Source organism: Stenella coeruleoalba (genome assembly GCF_951394435.1).
Source record: "Stenella coeruleoalba genome assembly, chromosome: 5".
NCBI lineage: Eukaryota > Metazoa > Chordata > Mammalia > Artiodactyla > Delphinidae > Stenella > Stenella coeruleoalba.
Window position 1 is genome coordinate 138,047,748 of NC_137150.1, and position 20,168 is coordinate 138,067,915.

General features: G+C 49.1%; 1 protein-coding gene across 1 annotated transcript; it reads left to right on the forward strand.

Annotated features, from left to right (window-relative positions):
• The first annotated feature begins 981 nt into the window (after window positions 1-981).
• Window positions 982-19,668, forward strand: ETS2 (ETS proto-oncogene 2, transcription factor). The gene is made up of 10 exons (XM_079922489.1): window positions 982-1,199; window positions 5,241-5,312; window positions 8,534-8,645; window positions 10,029-10,148; window positions 10,466-10,666; window positions 12,182-12,265; window positions 13,294-13,518; window positions 14,330-14,593; window positions 16,430-16,548; window positions 17,453-19,668. Exons 2-10 carry the CDS (start codon window positions 5,241-5,243, stop codon window positions 17,666-17,668), a joined length of 1,413 nt encoding a protein of 470 aa, XP_079778615.1. The 5' UTR covers window positions 982-1,199; the 3' UTR covers window positions 17,669-19,668.
• The last annotated feature ends 500 nt before the right edge of the window (window positions 19,669-20,168 follow it).

Sequence of the window (20,168 nt, forward strand, 5' to 3'; positions counted from 1 at the left end):
TTTTATAACTACTCTTAGGAATCTAAATATTCCTCCAAAATATTGAGAATCCGACCTGAATCTGAATAGGAAATGTGCACGTTTCTAGCCAGGGACTCAAGTATTGAATATTTCCTGCTACAAATGGAAATAGGAGGTGTGGGTGATGGTTTTGATCCTAGTTAGAAGTCAGATAAACTGGAGTTGCAACCCTGAATTTCCCATTTCTATGTCTTATGACTTGGCAAGTTATTTACCCTGAGGGTCAACTCCCTCACATTTAAAGTGGGGGCAATAATGCCTCGGGGAATTAGCCCAGGGAAGCTCAGTCAAGGCTGGCTACTACTAAGGCACCGCTCAGCTCTAGGGGGCGCCACTCACACGGCGGCTGTGGGAATGGGGCTTCTCGGAGCAGGGGGACTCCGTGACCCATAAAAGGGCCCATTCTGCATCTTTATCGTCTCAGCGTCAGCATGACAGAATGATCAGAAATAAAAATGATCAGCAATCCTAAGTCCACGAGGAGGTCCAAGAATGGGGCCAGGATGAATCCCTTATGACCCCAAGCCCTGCGGCCACTCGGTGGCACCAGTACTACTCCAGTCCTGCCAGGGCAAGTTTGGGGTTAAAGCCTCCGGACCCGGGGAAGAAACCAAAGAACGACTCTCCTCCTCAGCTCCCGGGACACACAGAGCACGGGGCGCCAGGCCTCGGAGTCCCCGGCCCAGAGCGGCCCTGGAACAGCAGGCGAGGAACAGCCGAGTGACATCAGGCGCCGAGCGAGGTCCCGCCTGAAAGGTCCGGCTCCGCCCCCTGCTCTTCTCCTCCCCCTCCCCCCCCGCTGCCCTCCCCTCCCCTCCCCTCCACCCGCCCTCTGCAGTCTCTCCTCCACTCCCCTCCCTCCTTTCCCCTCCCCCTCAGCCCCTCCTCCCCTCCTCGCTGCCGTCTCCCCTCCCTCTTGTCCTCCCTTCTCCCCCCGCTCCTGAAGAGCGCGCGGCGGAGGGGACCAGCCGGTTACTTCCTCCAGCGGCTGCGCGGAGTGCGGTGTAGCCCCAGACCCGAGCGCCCGGAGCCCGCCCGCCAGCAGCCTGCCGCCCGCCGCCCATCCCGGCCTCCCAGACATCCCCCGCCGCGCGCCCGCGGCCGCGCCCGCGCCCTAGCCGGCGCGCACGGAGGAGCCCGGGCCCCGAACCGCCGGCGGCCCTGCCCGAAGAGGCGCGGTAAGAGCGGGATCGGGCCGGGCGGGCGGCCGGGGTCCGGCGGGGAGCGTTCTCCGGCGTCAGATCCTCTACCGGGGAACCCAGGAACCGGGCGGGGGACGTGGGTGGCGCCGAGGTCCGGATCCCGGGGCGCAGCCGGGACCCAGGCTGGGTGGCGGCTATCCGTAGTATTCGGGGGTCGAGCGTCTGGGATCCGGTCCGCTAGGGGCTCGTGTTCCTGGGGCCGAGTGGCTTTCGGGGCGGCGGGCAGAGCTCGGAGTGGGCCCTGCGGTGACGGGCGGAGCAGGCTGCGAACTTGGGCCGCGGCCCCGGGGTCGCCGAGGTGGCAGGGGCGGGCGGGGCGCGCCGCTTGTTTCACTTGCTTTTGTTTTAAAAGGAAACGCGGGCGTGGTAGGGGGGCTCCTGCCAGTGGGCGCCCGGCGGACCTGATTTCGCGAAGGGGTGGGGGACGCTGGAGAGGCGCGCCCGGGTTTGCGGGGAGGACGCCGGGCCCGGGAAGATCTGGGGTGCCCGGCGCCTGAAACACCTGGGAGGCTGCGGCTTCCCGAAAACGCGCCGATCCCAATCCCCCGGTCACCTCCGCGGCCAGGTCCGGGGCCCGGCCGTGGCAGCGGGCGAGGGGGCCGGCTGGAGGGTCCTGCGGCTCCAGTAGGACCCCCGCGGGCGCCCCAGGACCTCTGGGTCCGGGCCCCTCGGTCCTGCGAGGCGAACATGGGGAGCCTGTCGGAAATGGAGATGCGGGTGCACAAGGCTGACTTTATTTTCCCGTTCTTAGAGCATTTTGGATGAAGGGGTAACAGCGTTTGAGCGTGTATGGCTTTTTTTTTTTTTTTTAAGCACATGAGACTTTTATATTGGCCTGTATTCAGTGTTAGGGTATCCGAAAATAGTAGTTGACCTGCTACTGCTGATTTAGAAAGTAAAGAAGTGAGCAGTTCTCTTTGGAGATAGGGGTAATTTATTTTAATTTACCCGTAAGAGATTATGTTTGTTCCGTGCAGTGGAAGCGGCTGTGCACTGTCTGCTTGCCCACATCACCACCAATCAGAGAGATAAGTCTCTAAGTTAAGATTTATTAAAATTCTGAATGATATCACAGTACAGTAAATGCTAGCTCTCTGAGTCCTGCAGGGAAATAATCAAACACTCATTTCTGGGATTAGTCATTCCTCTCTCTAGATTGATAACTTTCAAAGGAAAAAGCAAACTAATCTTCAAAAGTGCGTTTCAGGCTTGTTTTTCTTTATTCTTGCTTTTTTTTTAAATTTACCTAAATAGAAACCTGTGCTCTAATCTCACATAAGCGATCACTTGTTTCCATAAGGGTACTGTTGTCCGGCAAGTTCTGCTTGTTTTAAAATTTAACCATTCTCAGCCCTTCCATTTCTGCCATTTTCCCTTTTTTCTGTTGTTCAAAAGCATCGATCAATAGGGCAACACCAAAAAGATCTAAATGTGAAATTGACTTAGGTGGAGAAACTTGGCCTGTCTGCCACCTTCACAAGCTGTGTTGAGTAAAATAAGGGAACTTAAATTTGATTAGTTATGTGTTTGTCAGAAACCATCGGTAGAGCATTTTGATTCTACATGGTTTCTACAAAACAAATTAAAATCCGGACAACAGAAGAATTCTATTCCATAGCTAGTCATTACAGCTCTTTATGTGGGAGTGGTAGACGGCCTTTCCTCCTGGTATTTGTACACAAAAATCAGGCGAGGCTTCTCCATTGCCTTCCACTTCTATTCTCTGTCCGTCTCTGTGAAGCTGAAGAATGTGGAATAAAGTCCGCAAACCAGGCAAAGACGATGGGTAGCTGACAACACCCAAGGTGTGCTTTCATTTTGGTCTCCTGTTTGAGGCTTGCTGGTGTAATCAGCCGGTGACGGGACTTAGTTCATCCGGGTCAGTGGCATAAAGTTCTACATTAAGGAGCATTTCACATCATCAAGCGTCTCGAGCAGGGGCCTAGGCTAAAGATATCTGTGTGCCATCGCTGCTCTTTATTGATGTGCTGGGAGGAGGGCGCACGCCTCATCGTGATCCTGGCTCCTGGAGGAGCTCAGGAGGTAGGGCCATACTCCCCGGGGCTTTGGTCTGCCCTGTGCCCCTTAGATGCCCCCGCAGTAGCTGTGTGATCCCTGGGCAAGATCCCGAGGTCTCTGTTGCCTCGCTGTAAGATGGTATAACATCTGCCGCTCGGGGATGTCAAGACAGTTGAGTGAGGTGGGAAGGTGTGGTGCCCCAGCTCAGGCTTCGCCCTTAGCAAGGTGGAATCTACCAGGGCAGCGATCATCAGTAGTGAGTATTGATTCTTGAGTGCAGGTGGATGACAGGATCCACCAAGTGGAGATTCTGAGCAAACGCGGTCACTTTTGATCCAGGACAACTCCGCCCCTCTGAACCCCTGCTCCCACCCCTCCACCCCCAACTATGATTTACTGTCAAAGCTTTCGCGCCTCCGCTGGCCCCCAAGATAATTACCCGCAGTCTGAGGGTTTTTACAGGCCTGTCCAGTGCCTCTGGCCTCCCTGGTGGCTGGGACTCTACTCTCATAGTGCCTTTTCTAGCCAAGGGGGTGTGTGTCTGTATGCTGAGTTGTTGGGCGGTCTGTTTAGCCATAACGTTGACTATAAAGAGGAAACAAGAAAGTACAAACTCGAATTAAGTAGTTACAGGAAAATAAGCTGTTTGCCTCCGCCAGTGAGTCTATCCATTGCACAATGTTTTAATTACTCAGGGTTCTTGGTTGTAACAGGTAGGAGCCCTCAGTGGAGACCGCGGGGCAGGCAGTTAGAGGTACCCCGTGAAGCTTCCTTCTAGACCCCCAGTTCAAGGCCGTGAAGCGGGGAGGGTGGGTTACCGTCGTAGGGGATTCCCAGGTTATTTGAAAATCAGCTTTAGTTGCTCTGTTTTTTTAATCTAACACTAAGGCAGGATTATCTAAGTACCTTTCTCACTTATTAATGTTTAACTTACCCCACCAAACAATTACATTTTAGGGCCCCAAATAAGTTTTCAGTTGATTACAGCAATCACAGGTCACATATGGAACTGTCCAAATGCCCATCACACATGCAACTCTCAGTTTTCTAATAGCCACGGTAAATGTGGTGAAATTAATTTCAATGTGTTTCAATTAACCTCGCACATTCAAAATATTACATAAACATGCAGTACATACAAAATTAGTACTGAGATACTTTACTTTTCGCTACGAAATCTTTGAAATTGAGAGTGTGTTTTGCATGCTGAGCACATCGGAGTTCGCCCCAGCCCAGTGCCAAGCGCTCAGGAGCCCTACGTGGCTGGTGGCCGCCACGTTGGTCAGTGCAGGCCCAGGATAAGCCCAGACCATCCAAGCAAGTAAGGCAGATCTGTGATCAGAATTACTTCCTCTTGAAGAGATGCACAGCTGAGCAACACGCAAAGCAGACGTGTTTTGAGCTTGTGTATTAAACGCAGGAGGATCTAGACAACGCAGGAGGGTTTGAGCTGCAGCCCTGGTTCTCCCTTTTATCTGTTTCCTGGGCCTGTGCTTCCTCACAGCTTGGAGAGGGGAGGGGGCCTCCGAGGCAGGTCTCCCGGCAGGCTTTCCTGGATCTGGGAGCTGCGGTGGCACGTCATCCCTGCGCTTGCCCTGGAGCTCCCAGGTTGAGCTGACTGTCCCCCTTGCATAAGGGAGATAGCCCTCCCCTGCCCGGCAGCCCACACCCCGAGGTGAACCTTGGAATTGAGCATCCTCCCACTCCTGTCCTGGAAGGACCCAGGCCCCCAGCCCAGCTCACCCAGCCAGCTAGAAGGCAACTTTATCTGTATGCCTCAAATCTAAATAGAATTCAGCAGCGAATCAGCATTATTATTTAATTACTTAAGTAGCATCCCATTTGTGAGAAGAATTCCTGGCATTCAGTTTTGAATGACCTGTTAGGGCTGGAGAACTTGGGCCAACTCAGCCAGAATTAGGTGTGGACGTGGACTTGATTTGTTGCCTCTTTGACTTTCTTCCTTTCTTTTCCTTTTTCTTTTTTTTTTTTTTTAAGATGAATGATTTTGGAATCAAGAACATGGACCAGGTGGCCCCTGTGTCCAGCAGTTACAGAGGGACACTCAAGGTGAGTGAACAAGTATTAATTAAAACTTAAAAAAAAAATTGGAAAACTCAATCTCTAGGAGAAAAAACAGTGGGTTGGGTCCCAGAAGACCGGTTCTAGCCCTAGCTTTTTAATTAACTGGCCGTGTGACTCTGGACTGTTTGCTTAATCTCTCTGGGCCTCCGTTTTCTAGTCTGCAAAATGGGTGTCCTGGTGCTTGTTCAACTTGTCCTCCAAGATATGAAACCATTTAATTTGTAGATGGTGAGGCCTTTGTAGTTGCTTTCGGAGGCTCCTACCAGGTGAAAAATCCTATGAATTCTCCAGAGAACAGAGCTGGAGGAGCTATCTGTTCTGTCCCCCCAGGAGTTTTCTTGGGTGACAGAAAAGTTGTTTAAGAACTGCAATGAAAGAGCTTAGAAGAGGCAGGCGGGCCCAACTGCTGCTGCAGCTCCCGTCAGAAGGGTCAGTGCCCACCGGGATGCAGGCAGTCTGCTTCCATTGTGTCCTTCCAGGCACAACTGCGCCTGTTTATGTAAACCAAAGAACAGATTCAAGATGAAAGAGCCTTCTCGGCTGCGTCATAAACATTCTGTGTAGTTTCTGTCTCAGTCCCTTTGGGGAACATTCTTTAGCAGCATAAACTGATAATTTCCCATTTGCCTTCTACAAATGTGACAGGGAGATTTGATTGGGGTTTTTTTAGTGCTGAGTAGTAAACATGTCTCAGAAACAGCGATTTTAAATTAGCCTTCTCCTAGCTTGGTGTTTTGTATGATGATGTGTCTCTGGCATGTTACATTTTTCTCAGTGGATCAGCGTGAGGTTATCTGTCTGATAGAACCCCAAGAGGCAAAAATTGGCACAGACCTTTCTAGAGTGTCATGAAACTTATCAGACGTCAAGTCAGCGAGGTTTTCTTTTCTCTGTTCATTTTGGTCAGACGTTTTCAGTGTTGGCATGGCAGAAACCATCCAAGAAATTACGGTATTAAGTTTGAAACGACCCCTCTAGAGAGAAGACTTCTCCTATAAACTAGAAGAGTTTGACAATGCCTGTGCGATCTCTGGGCTTGGAGAAGAAACTGTCACTGCTGAAATTTGATGTGTTGAAATACGCAGCAGGAATTTGTCTTGTCTTTTGGCTTCCTGGTTTGAAAAAAAAGAACAGTCAGGAGTCCAGTCAGGAAAGGGCAGGCATTTCTTAGTCACTGGGCAACGCTAGTGGGAATTTTAAAAATCTATTGGCTATTTCACCAAAATTGGCGCTGCTAGAAGGTAGTTCGTAAGCTCAGATGAGGATTTCACACTCTCAGGATTGGTCTTTCCCCCTTGGGCTTTGGGCCATTGGACATCTTTGCTTTGGGTTTTGGGGAGCTGGACTGCAACGTCATTGGGACATCACTGGGTTGAGCTCCTACTTCTTATGTAATGTGTCATTCATTGTTCTGCATTTCTAAAAAGAAAACACACAAACTGTTTGATTTGTAAATGTCTTACACATTTTTTAATTGATGACTCAACAGATAGGTCATTGCAGTGCACATGGCATGGGATTTCCAGCTTATGTTGGAAACATATAACCTTCACGTTTTTCTTCAGGTTAGGCAATGATGAATCAAGCCTTTATCTGTTATATGTGTTACTCATAAATGAGTCATTTTTCCTTTTTTTGACCGCGCCATGCAGCATGAGGGGTCTTAGTTCTCAACTAGGGATCGAACCCATGCCCCCTGCAGTGGAAGTGCAGTCTTAACCACTGGACCACCAGGGAAGTCCCAATGAGTCTTACCATTAAAGGCTATTCCATTTGTAAATGTTAGATGAGATTATTAGAAGTCCTCACAGTTCCAGGCGTATCTTTCTCTGTGTATTTCTCCCCCTCTTTCCCCTAAATTATAGATAGTTTAACTTTAAACCTATTTCCTTTAGAAATCTTTCCCCTTAATAGATGATGGGGGAGGGGTGTCCTTTTCAATGCACTAAACTTTTACAAAATTTAGTCTTAAGGAATGTTCTCATATGTATTATTATTTTCTGAACCGTTGGAATAGATAAGGAAAGACATGTAGTTTCAGTTGCAGTGTTTCATGGTAAGCATTTCAGAATAAATGCTTCAACAGAAAAAGTAATGTATTTTGTTGTTTGATTTTTTCATTTTCATTTAATCACTCGCCTTTCATTTTAACTGCAGTGAACCAAGTCGTTTTTCTTATACACACAGCCTAAGCATCTCTCCCAAGTAGCTTAGAAGGCCCAGGTGTTTGTTTTTCTTTTTGTTTGTTTGTTTTTTGCGGTTTGCGGGCCTCTCATTGTTGTGGCCTCTCCCGTTGCGCTCCGGACGAGCAGGCTCAGCGGCCATGGCTCATGGGCCCAGCCGCTCCGCGGCACGTGGGATCTTCCCGAACCGAGGCACGAACCCATGTCCCCTGCATCGGCAGGCGGACTCTCAACCACTGCGCCACAGGGAAGCCCGCCCAGGTGTTTGGATCGCAGTGGTCTCTGAGTCCCTCCGGGCACTGTTCTAAGATTCTCTTGGTTTTAGGTTTGTTTACTTAATTTATTCATTTAAATTGGTTAGGCCATTAAAAATAAGCTCCCAGTCATTCTGGCTCTGCGGTTGATGACAGGCAAACCTTGTTGTGCTGTACTTCGCTTTACTGCGCTTTTTACAAATTGAAGGTTTGTGCCAACCCTGCATCCTACGTTTATCGGCAGCATTCTTCCAACAGCATTTGCTCTCTTCGTGTCTCTGTGTCCCATTTTGGTAATCCTCGAAATATTTCAAACCCTCCACCAGTGGAATGATTACAGCTCTCTGAAGGCTTAGATGACGGTTAGCATTTTTTAGCAATAAAGTAGTTTTTAATTAAGGTACGCATAGTTTTTAGACATAACGCTATTGCACAATTAATAATGTAAACGTAACTTCTATGTGTATCAGGAAACCCAAACATTTGTGTGACTCGCTTTACCGCAATAGTCACTTTATTTTGATGGTCTGGAACCACACCTGCAATATCTCCAAGGTAGGCCTGTAAGTGATCCAGAATAAAGCAGCATCGTTCTGGTCACTTGGACCCTGTCAGAAGTCCACTCAGACTGGCTGATTCCACGCGTGGCTTTATGACTGACAGCTTAATCAGGGTGTATCAGTGAGGCTGCCCGTGGACCACTTTGAAAATAGGTCATTAAGTAAGTTGAAATGTCACGTTTCAGTTTTCTTTCCCTCTGCTTTTGCAGCGCCAGCCTGCCTTTGACACCTTTGATGGCTCCCTGCTCGCTGCTTTCCCCTCCCTCAATGAAGAGCAAACACTCCAGGAAGTGCCGACAGGCTTGGATTCAATTGCTCATGGTAATTTGTTACTCAGACTTGACAAATCGAGCGTGATGTCCCTAAGTAGTTCAGTTCCTACATTATAATTCGTAAGTGGCGAATGTTGGTATCTTGAATCTTTGTATGAAAAGTCCGGTAGAGGCTCAGATCTGAGAGAAGACAGTTTTCCTTTTTTATGCGCTTGGTGACTCTTGAAGTCCTCACTTGCCAGACACACCCCAGGGAGGGTGGGTGCCCTGCTGGGAGCAAACCACAGGGGTTCCCCCCCTCCCCAGCTTCTCCTTAGGATATTTCAACACTGCAGCTAGCCCCGGCCCCATCTCCCAGTCCCCTCTGCGAAGCAGACCAGTAGACATTAAAATGCACCCCAACTTTTCATCCAGGTCCTTAGCTGGATCTTCCTCCCCTACCCCGAGTTTTGGGGCAACAAATTATTCCTGCTCATCTTTACCCCTCTGCGTTTGCTTCCGTAGTTCTTAACGTCCTTGTTTACTCTTTTTTTGTTTTGTTTTTGCGGTACGCGGGCCTCTCACTGTTGTGGCCTCTCCCGTTGCGGAGCACAGGCTCCGGACGCGCAGGCTCGGCGGCCATGGCTCACGGGCCCAGCCGCTCCGCGGCATGTGGGATCATCCCGGACCGGGACACGAACCCGCGTCCCCTGCATCGGCAGGCGGACTCTCAACCACTGCGCCACCAGGGAAGCCCGTTGTTTACTCTTTTTAAGGGAATAGCACGTCAAGTAATGCCTCTGAGATTACTGTGATAGAGTTATTAGTTGGAAACGTTCCAGAAATTACTTTGTCATATGAAGTAGGTGCTAGAAAATACAGCCCAGAAAATTAATTAAAACACACACGCTTGCGAAAGCGTGCCATCATGTGACGGTCATTTATCATTCTTGAAATTGCCGAGGGAATCCAGAGAAGGCTGTGTTTCAATAAAAATTGACGTCACGGGTGCTAAGTGCTGTGTGTTCCTGTTACATCTGATGTTCCTTTGCTGCCGCTTAGTTTAATGGAAGTCGCTTCCAAATTAGCCATTTACAACCCCTTAAGGCTTTTGGCCAAAAACCTTGCAACTTCTTTCATTGTCGAAAATTAAGAATAGTCTTAAATAGAGCCGTTATCTAGGCGTCACTGCTCTATGAAGTTTGGCAAAAAATCAAACTTGTTTTATTTTAGATTTTTTTAAAATAAGTGTAGTTATGAGATGTATGATATTTTCTCCATTGCAGTCAAAAACACAGTTTTTGTTAATATTTACACTCATCTAAGGAACGATGTGGAAGATTTGAGATCAGAATTGTTCTTCCCTAGAAGCTAAGACTCCCCCCCGCCCCCAATTCTCCCTGTGTTGCTGCCAGCTTGAACTCCTAACATCCCCGTGGGGTTTCTTTTCCAGACTCGACCAACTGTGAGTTGCCTCTGTTGACCCCATGCAGCAAGGCTGTGATGAGTCAAGCCTTAAAAGCTACCTTCAGTGGCTTCAAAAAGGAGCAGCGTCGCCTTGGCATCCCGAAGAGTAAGCGCTCCTTCCTGGAGCTTTCTGCGCCTGCGCTGTACTAGACAGAGCCTTCCGGCTGCCATAGCTTGAGATGACTTAATTTCAAGCATGTGTTTAGGGCGTATTGAAAAGAGGGACGGAGCTGTCATTAAGCTGAGCCAGTTTTTATTTCAAAATCCAACCAACTGAACACTTCATCCAGCACTGCTTTTAGTGCCTCAACATCTTCCTGGGTGTCTCGTTCATTTCCTTGGACTCTGGTGCCCGTCTGGGCTCTGCGGGTAAATCAGGAGTGCTTCTGGCCTTACTGCGTCCTTTTCTTCCCTCCCCGGTAGATCCCTGGCTGTGGACTGAGCAACAGGTGTGCCAGTGGCTTCTCTGGGCCACGAACGAGTTCAGTCTGGTGGACGTCAACCTCCAGAGGTTCGGCATGACCGGCCAGGTGTTGTGTAACCTTGGCAAGGAGCGCTTTCTGGAGCTGGCGCCTGACTTTGTGGGTGACATTCTCTGGGAACACCTGGAGCAGATGATCAAAGGTACCGGTGAACGCCTGGGCTCCCCAGGCGGGGTGAGCATAGCAGGGAAGAGTGATGGGGGGGCTCCTCTACAGTTGGCATTTCAGTGATGTAGGACAGATTGTCTGAAAATGCCATTGGCGTGAGTCAGCTACGTGACGGTGATTTATGGATTTTGGCTCCACTTAAGTACGTGTGTGGGGAGCATTGGCCACAAGGCAGGAGCCCTAGTCACCAAGGTGTTCAGTGTCGCCAGACGTCATGAGTTGGAGTTGGAGGCATACGTGTGGCTCAGGTGAGGAGACAGCAAGAAGGCCCGTGTTCGGAGCTCACCTCACAGAGCCTTAGGAAATAAGTCAGCCTCGGCGAAAGTGAGCCTTTGTTCAGATAAACTGGGAATTTTATAGTAACATTTCCTAAGACCAAATGGAATCCAACAGAGAAGTTTTTTGTTTTATGTTTATAAACCAATGTAGAAGTAATTGATACATATTTACACACTGACATATTATACAGGACCTGGCCTTTGAGTAAAAAGAGCTCTTATATAGAAAGTCTTGAGTTCGACCTAAAAAGAGCATTGAGACCAATGTTAAAAATATATTGATTTACAAAGGAGAAACGGTATAGTGAGGGAATCCTTCAAGTTGAAAATGTAAGAAAACAAGCCCGTGAGAAGAGTTTAGGGAAGTATTCCTCATTTAATTGATTTTAAACTCTGAGTTTCAACGTCTGTCACAGACTCAGAATCTTAAAAAGCTCTCGGGGTCGCCTGCCAGCTCTTCTTAGTTATGGCTTCTGAGGGCCAGGGAAACTTAAAGACCCTCAACTTTTCCCTGAACTTGGACACGTCTGGTCTGACAAGTTTCTGGTGAATCTATTTGCTGGCAAGTTAGACCTGTTTTGCCATTTCTCGCTGTGTGAGTCTGTGTGGGTCTGGATTTGTGGTGGGCGTGCATGTGGTTGTGTGTTTGTAGGACGTAAGCACGTACAGGGAATGCTAACCTTTTCCCTTTAAGTTCCTGAGCGTGTGTGTCCCTGTTCGGATGCCCATAGCACTGCTTTGACCTCTCTTTCTGTAACAGCGCTCACCACCCCTGGACACACCTCAGGGTTTGAGGCGATGGGTCAGAAGCTTCACCAGGGCAGGAACTGTGTCCATGTTACTAATCTGCTGTATTCCAGCCCCTGGTACAGGGGGGTACTTTGTAAGCATTTTTAACCCTTTGTCGACTACATAGATGAATACAGTACACCATCTAGATCTCTCTTGTATACTAGAAAATTCAGCTTTGCCAATAACAGCACTGAGGAGTTTAGAAGACTTATTCTAGTTATTAGAAAAATACATTTCTGTCTCTAGTGCTTTGAAACGACATGATGACATGGAACACCGTCAGATTAAGTGGGAAGTGCTAAAATGCATTTTGTTATGCTGAAATAGCCATAGAACAGTAATTCAGAAAGGAACTTTTGTTCTTCTGTAGTTTAAACCTCTCAATTTATAATCTTATGTCTCCTCTGTCTATTTTTCAGAAAACCAAGAAAAGACAGAAGATCAGTATGAAGAAATTTCACACCTCAACTCAGTTCCTCATTGGATTAATAGCAATTCGTTAGGTCAGTGCAATTAATTCTGCCCTTAAGAGCTTCTGAGTCTTCCTGTTAGATTCATGGAAGGTTCGAAGGCAGAACCTGCGCTGTCCCATACGGCGATCACACACATTCACAAATCCAGAAGTGCGGCCAGTCCACACAGATGTGTACTGAGAATATAACGCACACCCGCCCGATCCGAAAGTCTTAGTATTGAACAGAGAACGTCAATATCTCCTTAATAATTTTTAAAATTCTGATTACGTATTGAAATGATAATGGCTCTCTTAGGTCAAGTAAAATATTCAAATTCATTTCGCCAGTGTCTTTTTAGTTTTTCAGTGTGGCTACTAGAAAATTTAACGTCGCATCAGTGACTTACGTTATCTTTGCTTTGGCCAGGGCTACAAATTGGCAATTTATAACTCAAGGGGCAGGATGGAGTGAGCCAATTGCTGTGGTCAGATTAGTGTAACAAACAAAGGCGGCAGGCCCAGGAAGTGTGTGGACAGCAATACTAAATTTGCTCTGAACTTTGGGGTTTAAATAGGTGTCATGGAATTCTGTCCCCCCCACCACCCCCGCGGTGGTTGACACTGGCGAGTGTAGGTTTTGGTGGTCCTCCAGCCAGAGTGGGCAGGGCAACTGGAGATACTCCCTTATGGGTCACTGGCTGGACGGCAAATCACTTCATCTGTCTGAGCCTTAGTTTCCTCAGAAGCTGAAAGATCCAGTGACCCTGTTGTCCCAAGGCTCACATGGAAGCACTTGAAAAACAAGAGATGTAGAAATACTCACATGAGGCATTGCATCCGGGGTCCAGGGGCTGCAGGCATTTTGGAAAAGGGCTCATTGACTGAGAAGACGAACATTTAGAGAAGGGGAGGACACAGTAGAAAAGTTGCCCACCCAAGCTCACAAGTCCACTGGGGTTTTGGGGAGGGAGGGCTGGAGCGGACAGACCTGCTCGCGCTCCGTTTTGAGGTGTGGAGGGTCTCTGGTCATCACGTTGATGTCACCTGACGGCTGTGCCATCTGTGGTCCTGTTGCAGGTTTTGGCGTGGAGCAAGCGCTGTATGGAATGCAGACGCAGAACTACCCCAAAGGCGGCCTCCTGGATGGCCTGTGTCCAGCATCCTCAGCGCCCAGCACGCTCGGTCCCGAGCAGGACTTCCAGATGTTTCCCAAGGCCCGACTCAGCACCGTCAGCGTCAACTACTGCTCCATCAGCCAGGACTTCCCGGCCGCCACCTTGAATCTGCTCTCCAGCAGTTCTGGTAAGATCCAGGCTTCCAAGTGCCCTTCTCAGCAGGGTTGTTGGTTCGATCCCGCAGCCACGGTGACATGAGCTCAGACATCCGGAGTTCAGCCAGTGAAGGAGGTCAAGGACTGGTCCGTCGGGTCACGGTCCCAACAGTGGTGCTCGGCGAGCTTACTCCTAACGTATCTCAGGTCCCAGGCACTGGGGGTGCCGGGTGAATGACACAGTCCTTGCTCCTGTGGCCAGAGTCGTCCACGCAGTGGGCTATTGCGGGAGGCAGTGTAGGAAGGTGACAGATCTCTTTGTACGGGGATGCGTATGTACTGTACGTGAAGCTGAGGTTGGATTTTTCCATATTCACCCCTGTGTGACAGCCACCCAGATTGACATGGAGAGGGCGCCAGCACCCCACAAGGCTCCCTCACGCCCCCCCCCAGTTAATAGCATCCCCACCCCACCATTGTCCTGACTTTTATCACCATAGTTTTGCCAGTTCTTGAACTTGACGCGGGTTGTGTTTTCTCCTGTGTTTGTCTTTTGCTCGCATTGTGTGTGCCTGAGGTCCGTCCACGTTGCTGCCCTTTTCCGTGCTGTGCAGCCCTCTGCTCGGAGCTGCATCCTGCCGTTGATGGAAGATGCGATTGTGTAGCATATGCTTCATAAGGAATAAGCAGCTCTGTTTCAGGGCATCGTGAAAAGTCTGGGTGATTCTGAACCAGCAGGGCGAACACTTAAAGGGGGCAACGGCGATGATGCCGCCTCCGTGGGTGGTAGCACCAGACGTGCTGTTGTCCTGGAGGGTCAGAGTCCGTTGTTGTCTCTGCCAGGGAAGCCCGGAGACCACGACTCCGCCGAGACAGGCGCCGACAGCTTCGAGAGCTCGGAGTCGCTGCTGCAGTCCTGGAACAGCCAGTCGTCCCTGCTGGACGTGCAGCGGGTACCGTCCTTCGAGAGCTTCGAGGACGACTGCAGCCAGTCCCTGGGCCTCAGCAAGCCGACCATGTCCTTCAAGGACTACATCCAGGAGAGGAGCGATCCGGTGGAGCAAGGCAAACCAGTTATACCTGCGGCCGTGCTGGCCGGCTTCACAGGTGGGCGCCACCCCGGGTCCCCGTCCCCTCCCCTGCACCCGCCCAGCCCTGCACCCGCCCTGTTTATCAAGGGCGTTTCTCGCTGGACCACATTGCGTTGACACCCCACGTCTTATGCGTGGCGTGTAATCCTGAACCCAAGCCAGCTGTCTCCCTGAATTCAGAAAAGGCCAAATTTGCTGCTCCCTCACCTGGGATGTGCCCGGCCAGTGCCTAGAAGAGCAGCAGCAGGGGACGCGGGCCTGTGGAGGCTTAAGCCCTGACTCAGCCACGCCAGGAATTTCAGAGAATGTAAACTGGCTGGGGGAGGGGCAGCAGAGCCAGCCTCCAGTAACCCGGGGACTGTTTACCTCTGCTTGCTTCTCAAATCCATCTTATTTTGAAGGTTTGGGTAAGAGCTATTCTAGGCCGGGGACAAATATTAAAGCTGTTTTTAGAACCAGATATTTCCAGTACTTCAGCGAAAATATCAGAAAATTTTTTTCGTTGCTTCATGTGTCCTTAAATGTGCTTTTTTTTTTCCTTCATATTTTGAACATATGGGGCCATTGGGGATTTAAAAAAAAATACCTGCTTTAAAAAAATCCAATAGGTATAATAAGAATACGTAGACACCCATTTTTTTTCCGTCACATAAAACGAATAGCCGTGAAAAAGTGTTAAAATACTCAGAGAGTGTGGAAACTGCTGTAATTTTCATACATGGGCATCAGGGCCTGATAAGAAAGTAAACAGACATGGTGTTGGTGGTTTTCATTTTAATATTAGTTACCGTTCATTGCCTGCCAGGTCAGTGTGGTAGGCATATGGTCAGTAGACCCTAGGACAGCCTAGCATGGGTGGTATTAACCCATTTTACAGGTGGGGAAATGGGCTCAGAGGAAGATAGCTGTCTGTGGTCACAAAGGTCACACAGCCTTGTCAAACGGCGCTTGGACAAGCGTGGGATCCAGGGCAAGGCACCCAGCTGCTGAGCCCATCTTATCCTTCATCTTTAAAATATTGATACGGTGATACTTCACAAGGTGGCGGCAGTTCTAAGTATTAATCGAGAAAAGGTATATGAAGAGTACTTTGCAGAGCATATACCTCGTCAAATAGAGGCGGTGAGGCCATGGCTACAACCCCAGATGCCCCAGTGACCACTGAGTAAAGCAAGTCTTCGGTTAAGCAATTTGCCGATTGTCATCTGGCAAGAAAGCTACACATGGGATTCGGAGAATGACACGCCTCATCCTGTGTTGAAAGGCTCCTTCCACTGCCTGCATCCCTGTCCCACTGGGTGTTTCTAGAAATAAACCTTGAAAGTTATTACATAAGGAACAATTAAATAGGGTGAAGAATTTTTTTTTTTTTTTTTTTTTTTTTGCCGTACGTGGGCCTCTCACTGCTGTGGCCTCTCCTGTTGCGGAGCACAGGCTCCAGACGCACAGGCTCAGCGGCCATGGCTCACGGGCCCAGCCGCTCCGCGGCATGTGGGATCTTCCCGGACCAGAGCACGAACCCGTGTCCCCTGCATCGGCAGGCAGACTCTCACTGCGCCACCAGGGAAGCCCTAGGGTGAGAAATTTTGATGCCAAGAGTTGGTGGCCCAGAATTTTTTTTTTCTTTTTTTCCAAAAAGACCAAACCCAGCAATCAGGGGCCCAGCGGCCTCTTTGTCAGGAGCAGGGGGCGTGGAGGAAGCCCTCCAGGATTGTCACCAGCACCCAGAGTCACGCCTTCACCTTGGCACTCAGTCCAGAGCCAGGTCTCACATTCCTTGGTTCAGTAGAATGATTAAAGCCATGCTGTATTTTAAACCTAGAAAAACATAACCCACCCCCTTTCCCCTCAGGAAGCGGACCTATCCAGTTGTGGCAGTTTCTTCTAGAATTGCTGTCCGACAAATCCTGTCAGTCTTTCATCAGCTGGACGGGGGACGGATGGGAGTTTAAGCTTGCTGACCCCGATGAGGTACGTCCAGAACCTGGGAACTTGCTCTCCAGGCTCTCAAACCTGATTCCATCCCATGGGGTTCACAAATCCAATTCTCTGGGTGCAGGAAAGGGGTCACCAGTATACAGACGAGAGCACTTCCACAGGAGGCATGCCTGACTGTCGGGAAATGTGGAGTCTTGTTTCGCCGATGAACAGTTTATAGTGTCCCCTGTTTACGCACACAGCCCCAGGCAGGCTTCACCACCCTGCTCTGTCATCTAGTTAAAAGGTGAAAGTTGTCTACTGAGGCTCTCGCCTGATCATCTGAAGATGTTTTAGGAAATTTGCCTTTTCCCTTGGAGGGACTGAGCCCGCTCCTCGGATGAGGTTGGCAGAGCTGCTCCAGCCCCATCTGGAGGAGAAAGCCGAGGACAGGTCCGATACCAGCCCCTCGAGGACAGTGTAAGGGGGGAGCCCTTGGTCTCTGGTACCAGTAGAGTGCGTTCTGTCACCTCCCCAGTATCCTAGGGCAGCAGAAGCACTGAGGGATGCAGAATGTCCTGAGGTCCTGATTCCCCTCAGCCGCTGTGGACATGGGGGTCAGAATTCAAACCTAGGAGGTGGGTGGGACACAGCATTTCCCTCGTCTCAGGACCTCCCTGATTCTGAACCCTTGGCTCCTGGGGGTTTTGCTGAGTGAGAGGCCTTCGCAGACGGAGCTTTGGGTGGGGTCACCTCGCTCTCACATCAGCGCCTCCCTCCATCCCCCGAGAAATAGCCGGGGGGATGCAGAGCCCTGGCCTGTGCACAGAAGCAGATGACACCTCTGTGGTCCTTACGTAGTGGTCAAGTGAGCATGCATCCGAATCATTGTTGGGAAAGTGATGCACTTTTTCTTAATTGCCAACTTGAATGGAACTCTTTTCCATCCGTCCCACAGGTGGCCCGCCGGTGGGGAAAGCGGAAAAACAAGCCCAAGATGAACTACGAGAAGCTGAGCCGGGGTTTACGCTATTATTACGACAAGAACATCATCCACAAGACGTCGGGGAAGCGCTACGTGTACCGCTTCGTGTGCGACCTCCAGAACTTGCTGGGCTTCACGCCCGAGGAGCTGCACGCCATCCTGGGCGTCCAGCTGGACACGGAGGACTGAAGCCACCCGGGGCCGGAACTGGGGCCATGGGGACGCATCCAAGGACCCTGAGAGGCAGGATCAACGCGTCTGGGAACGTCTCCAAGAAGCAGCGGCCTTATTTCATCTGGTACCGCAGTTCTCTGCCGAAAGCAGCACAGTTTCTCGCTTCTAACTCCTGCTGCCAGGAACACGCAACTTAAGATGCTGTTACATTAGAATGGCCCAGAAGAAGCACCAGGCAGCCGTCCTGGCTCTGGGAGGGCTGTGTCGTGACAGGATCGTTCGGGCTGTTGGGTCTTCTCAAAGGAGCGAGCATCTTGTGGACACACACTTTTGGATTTTCTTTTGCCTTTTGCAACCGGGAAACGCCAATGCCAAAGAGGTCTCTGGTTCAGAGGGGGAAGAGAGTGCAAGGAAACAGTCATGCCATTTCAGAAGTTAGTTTGTATATATGACTGTAACCTTATCATTGTTATCAAAATCCCCTAACAGACCTATTTAACAGAAATTGTATATTGTAATTTAAAATAATTATATAACTATATGTGAAATGAGAATGCAGACGGCATTTTGCAATGTGTTCCAGTTGTCAAGAGCACAGGTGGCATTTTGCAAACATTTAATCTGCCAGGACAGACTAAGAGAAGTTGTAAAGTGTGTATTATTTACATTTAATATACCTACAGGAATGAGGTCTAAGAGGGTTAATTCCTGTTTTTTTTTCGTTTTGTTCTGTCTGGGTTATCTATGGCAAGGACTTTGTACATTTGGGAATTTTTATAAGAAACTTAATGTTATTATCTGGGGGCCCATCAGGCCTCTCTGCTTCTCCTTTAATTGTAATGTAAAAGCTATAAAGCAGTATTTTTCTTGATAAATGGCATATGTTTTCCATTTCTATGCATGCCTTTAAATCAGTTTATATACAAAACTTATTTTTGAGTTCAACGGTTTTTCCCCCAACAACGAACCTCCCCTTGACCAGCCATTTCCTTCCCGTACCCCAAATTATGCTGTTTGATTAAAATAAGAATACTATTTTTGGAAATATGCGACTCCTTTTCAGAGATCAGGAGGGATTTATGTAGCAGCTATTTTTACTGCAAAAGTAATTCACTGGAAAAAAATGTAATTTGTAAAGAAAGTTTTATTTTTACCTCAGCTCCATGTACAGTTGACGTACAGAGCTGAAGGTGCAGGGGGAGGGGAAGCTTTATTAAACCTCTTGAACGTGAGTAAAGCCTGATTTTCCCCATCTTCTTTACCTGTCGAGTCTCGGGCTTTCTGGATACCAAGCTGCTCCTCTCTGCTTAGCGTCCACAGTTTTATTTTCTTGGGCGCAGAATGCCCAGAGGCAAAGAGAGGACCAACAAGATGGGAAAGAGAAGGGATTGGGGTTGTTCCTGTGAAGAAAACATCTTGATCGTGATGGAGACTTTAGTAGTTGTTTCAAAGGAATCCCTGGTTCAGCCTGTGCCTCCTGCCTTTTGTAAATGATCGAGTCAAGTCGGTTTCAAGGTTGGACAGCCCTCACTAGCAGCATGAGGAGGTACTAGGGCCATCGGTGACATCTCTAAAGAAGAATCATCCGTGCGATGAGACCAGGGGCTTGGGTGGTAGGGCGAGCGGGGCAGAGCAGAGCTGGAAGGGGCACCACACAGTCTCAGAACCCACACAGGACTGTATTCCAGTATCACTACGCACAAGGTGTTTTTCTCAAGCAGGACCTGTTTATCTCTCAGACATCTGTTTATAACATCAACAGACATGGGACTGGGAACATCTTGCTGCCAAGAAGAAATCTTAGCTATTGGCTTATTTTATATGGGGTTTGACCACGTGAAATTGCCAATGTGTGTGTGTTTCATCTACGAAGTTGGCAGTTTTATGTGGTGCAACCCAATCGTTATGGAAAATCAAATCCATGGTAAACCTTTGGCGTGGTAATGAACAGGACTTGAGTATAGAAGTTTTGTAATTCGGCCTTTTCTTTCTCAAATAATAAAGTATTTTGTTTATATAAACTCCTCCTTGTAAGGGTCCTCATTCTTCATCCCCACCAACCCCCCGGCGTGGAGGCGGTGGAGTCAGGATACTGGGCTCAGAACCACCGGACACACACCTGCTCAGTCCCTCAGAATTACATCTCCCTTTAACTGATTTCACACACCCATCCCCTAGTAAATTGGGACCAAGCTGGAACCAACTGTGAGCACTTCCTGAAGGAATTCCCCCAAAGTGTTCCTTAAAGCGAAAAATTTTCAAGAAGAGATTAAAATAGAAAAATACAGGGGTCTAGTCTTTGCCAGGGGGTTGGCCGAGATAACAAGAGATTTTAGGATGTTTCTAATAAGAGCATTGGAGTTTGAAGTTCAAGGACTTTTGTAACTGAGACCTTGACTCCCCTGGAGTTCTGATGTTGCCGAGATGACTTATCATAGATGAGGCTGATGGTCCCTAGGACACCTCTTCTCAAACTCATTCTTGGACCACCTTTCTACTCTGCAAAATAAGTGAG

Excerpts from the sequence above, each read along its gene's own strand:
- ETS2 (XM_079922489.1), top strand. The coding sequence starts at position 5,241 with ATGAATGATTTTGGAATCAAGAACATGGACCAGGTGGCCCCTGTGTCC. Across the intron at positions 5,313-8,533 it reads GTTACAGAGGGACACTCAAG|CGCCAGCCTGCCTTTGACAC; the intron begins GTGAGTGAACAA and ends CTGCTTTTGCAG. Across the intron at positions 13,519-14,329 it reads TCTGCTCTCCAGCAGTTCTG|GGAAGCCCGGAGACCACGAC; the intron begins GTAAGATCCAGG and ends TGTCTCTGCCAG.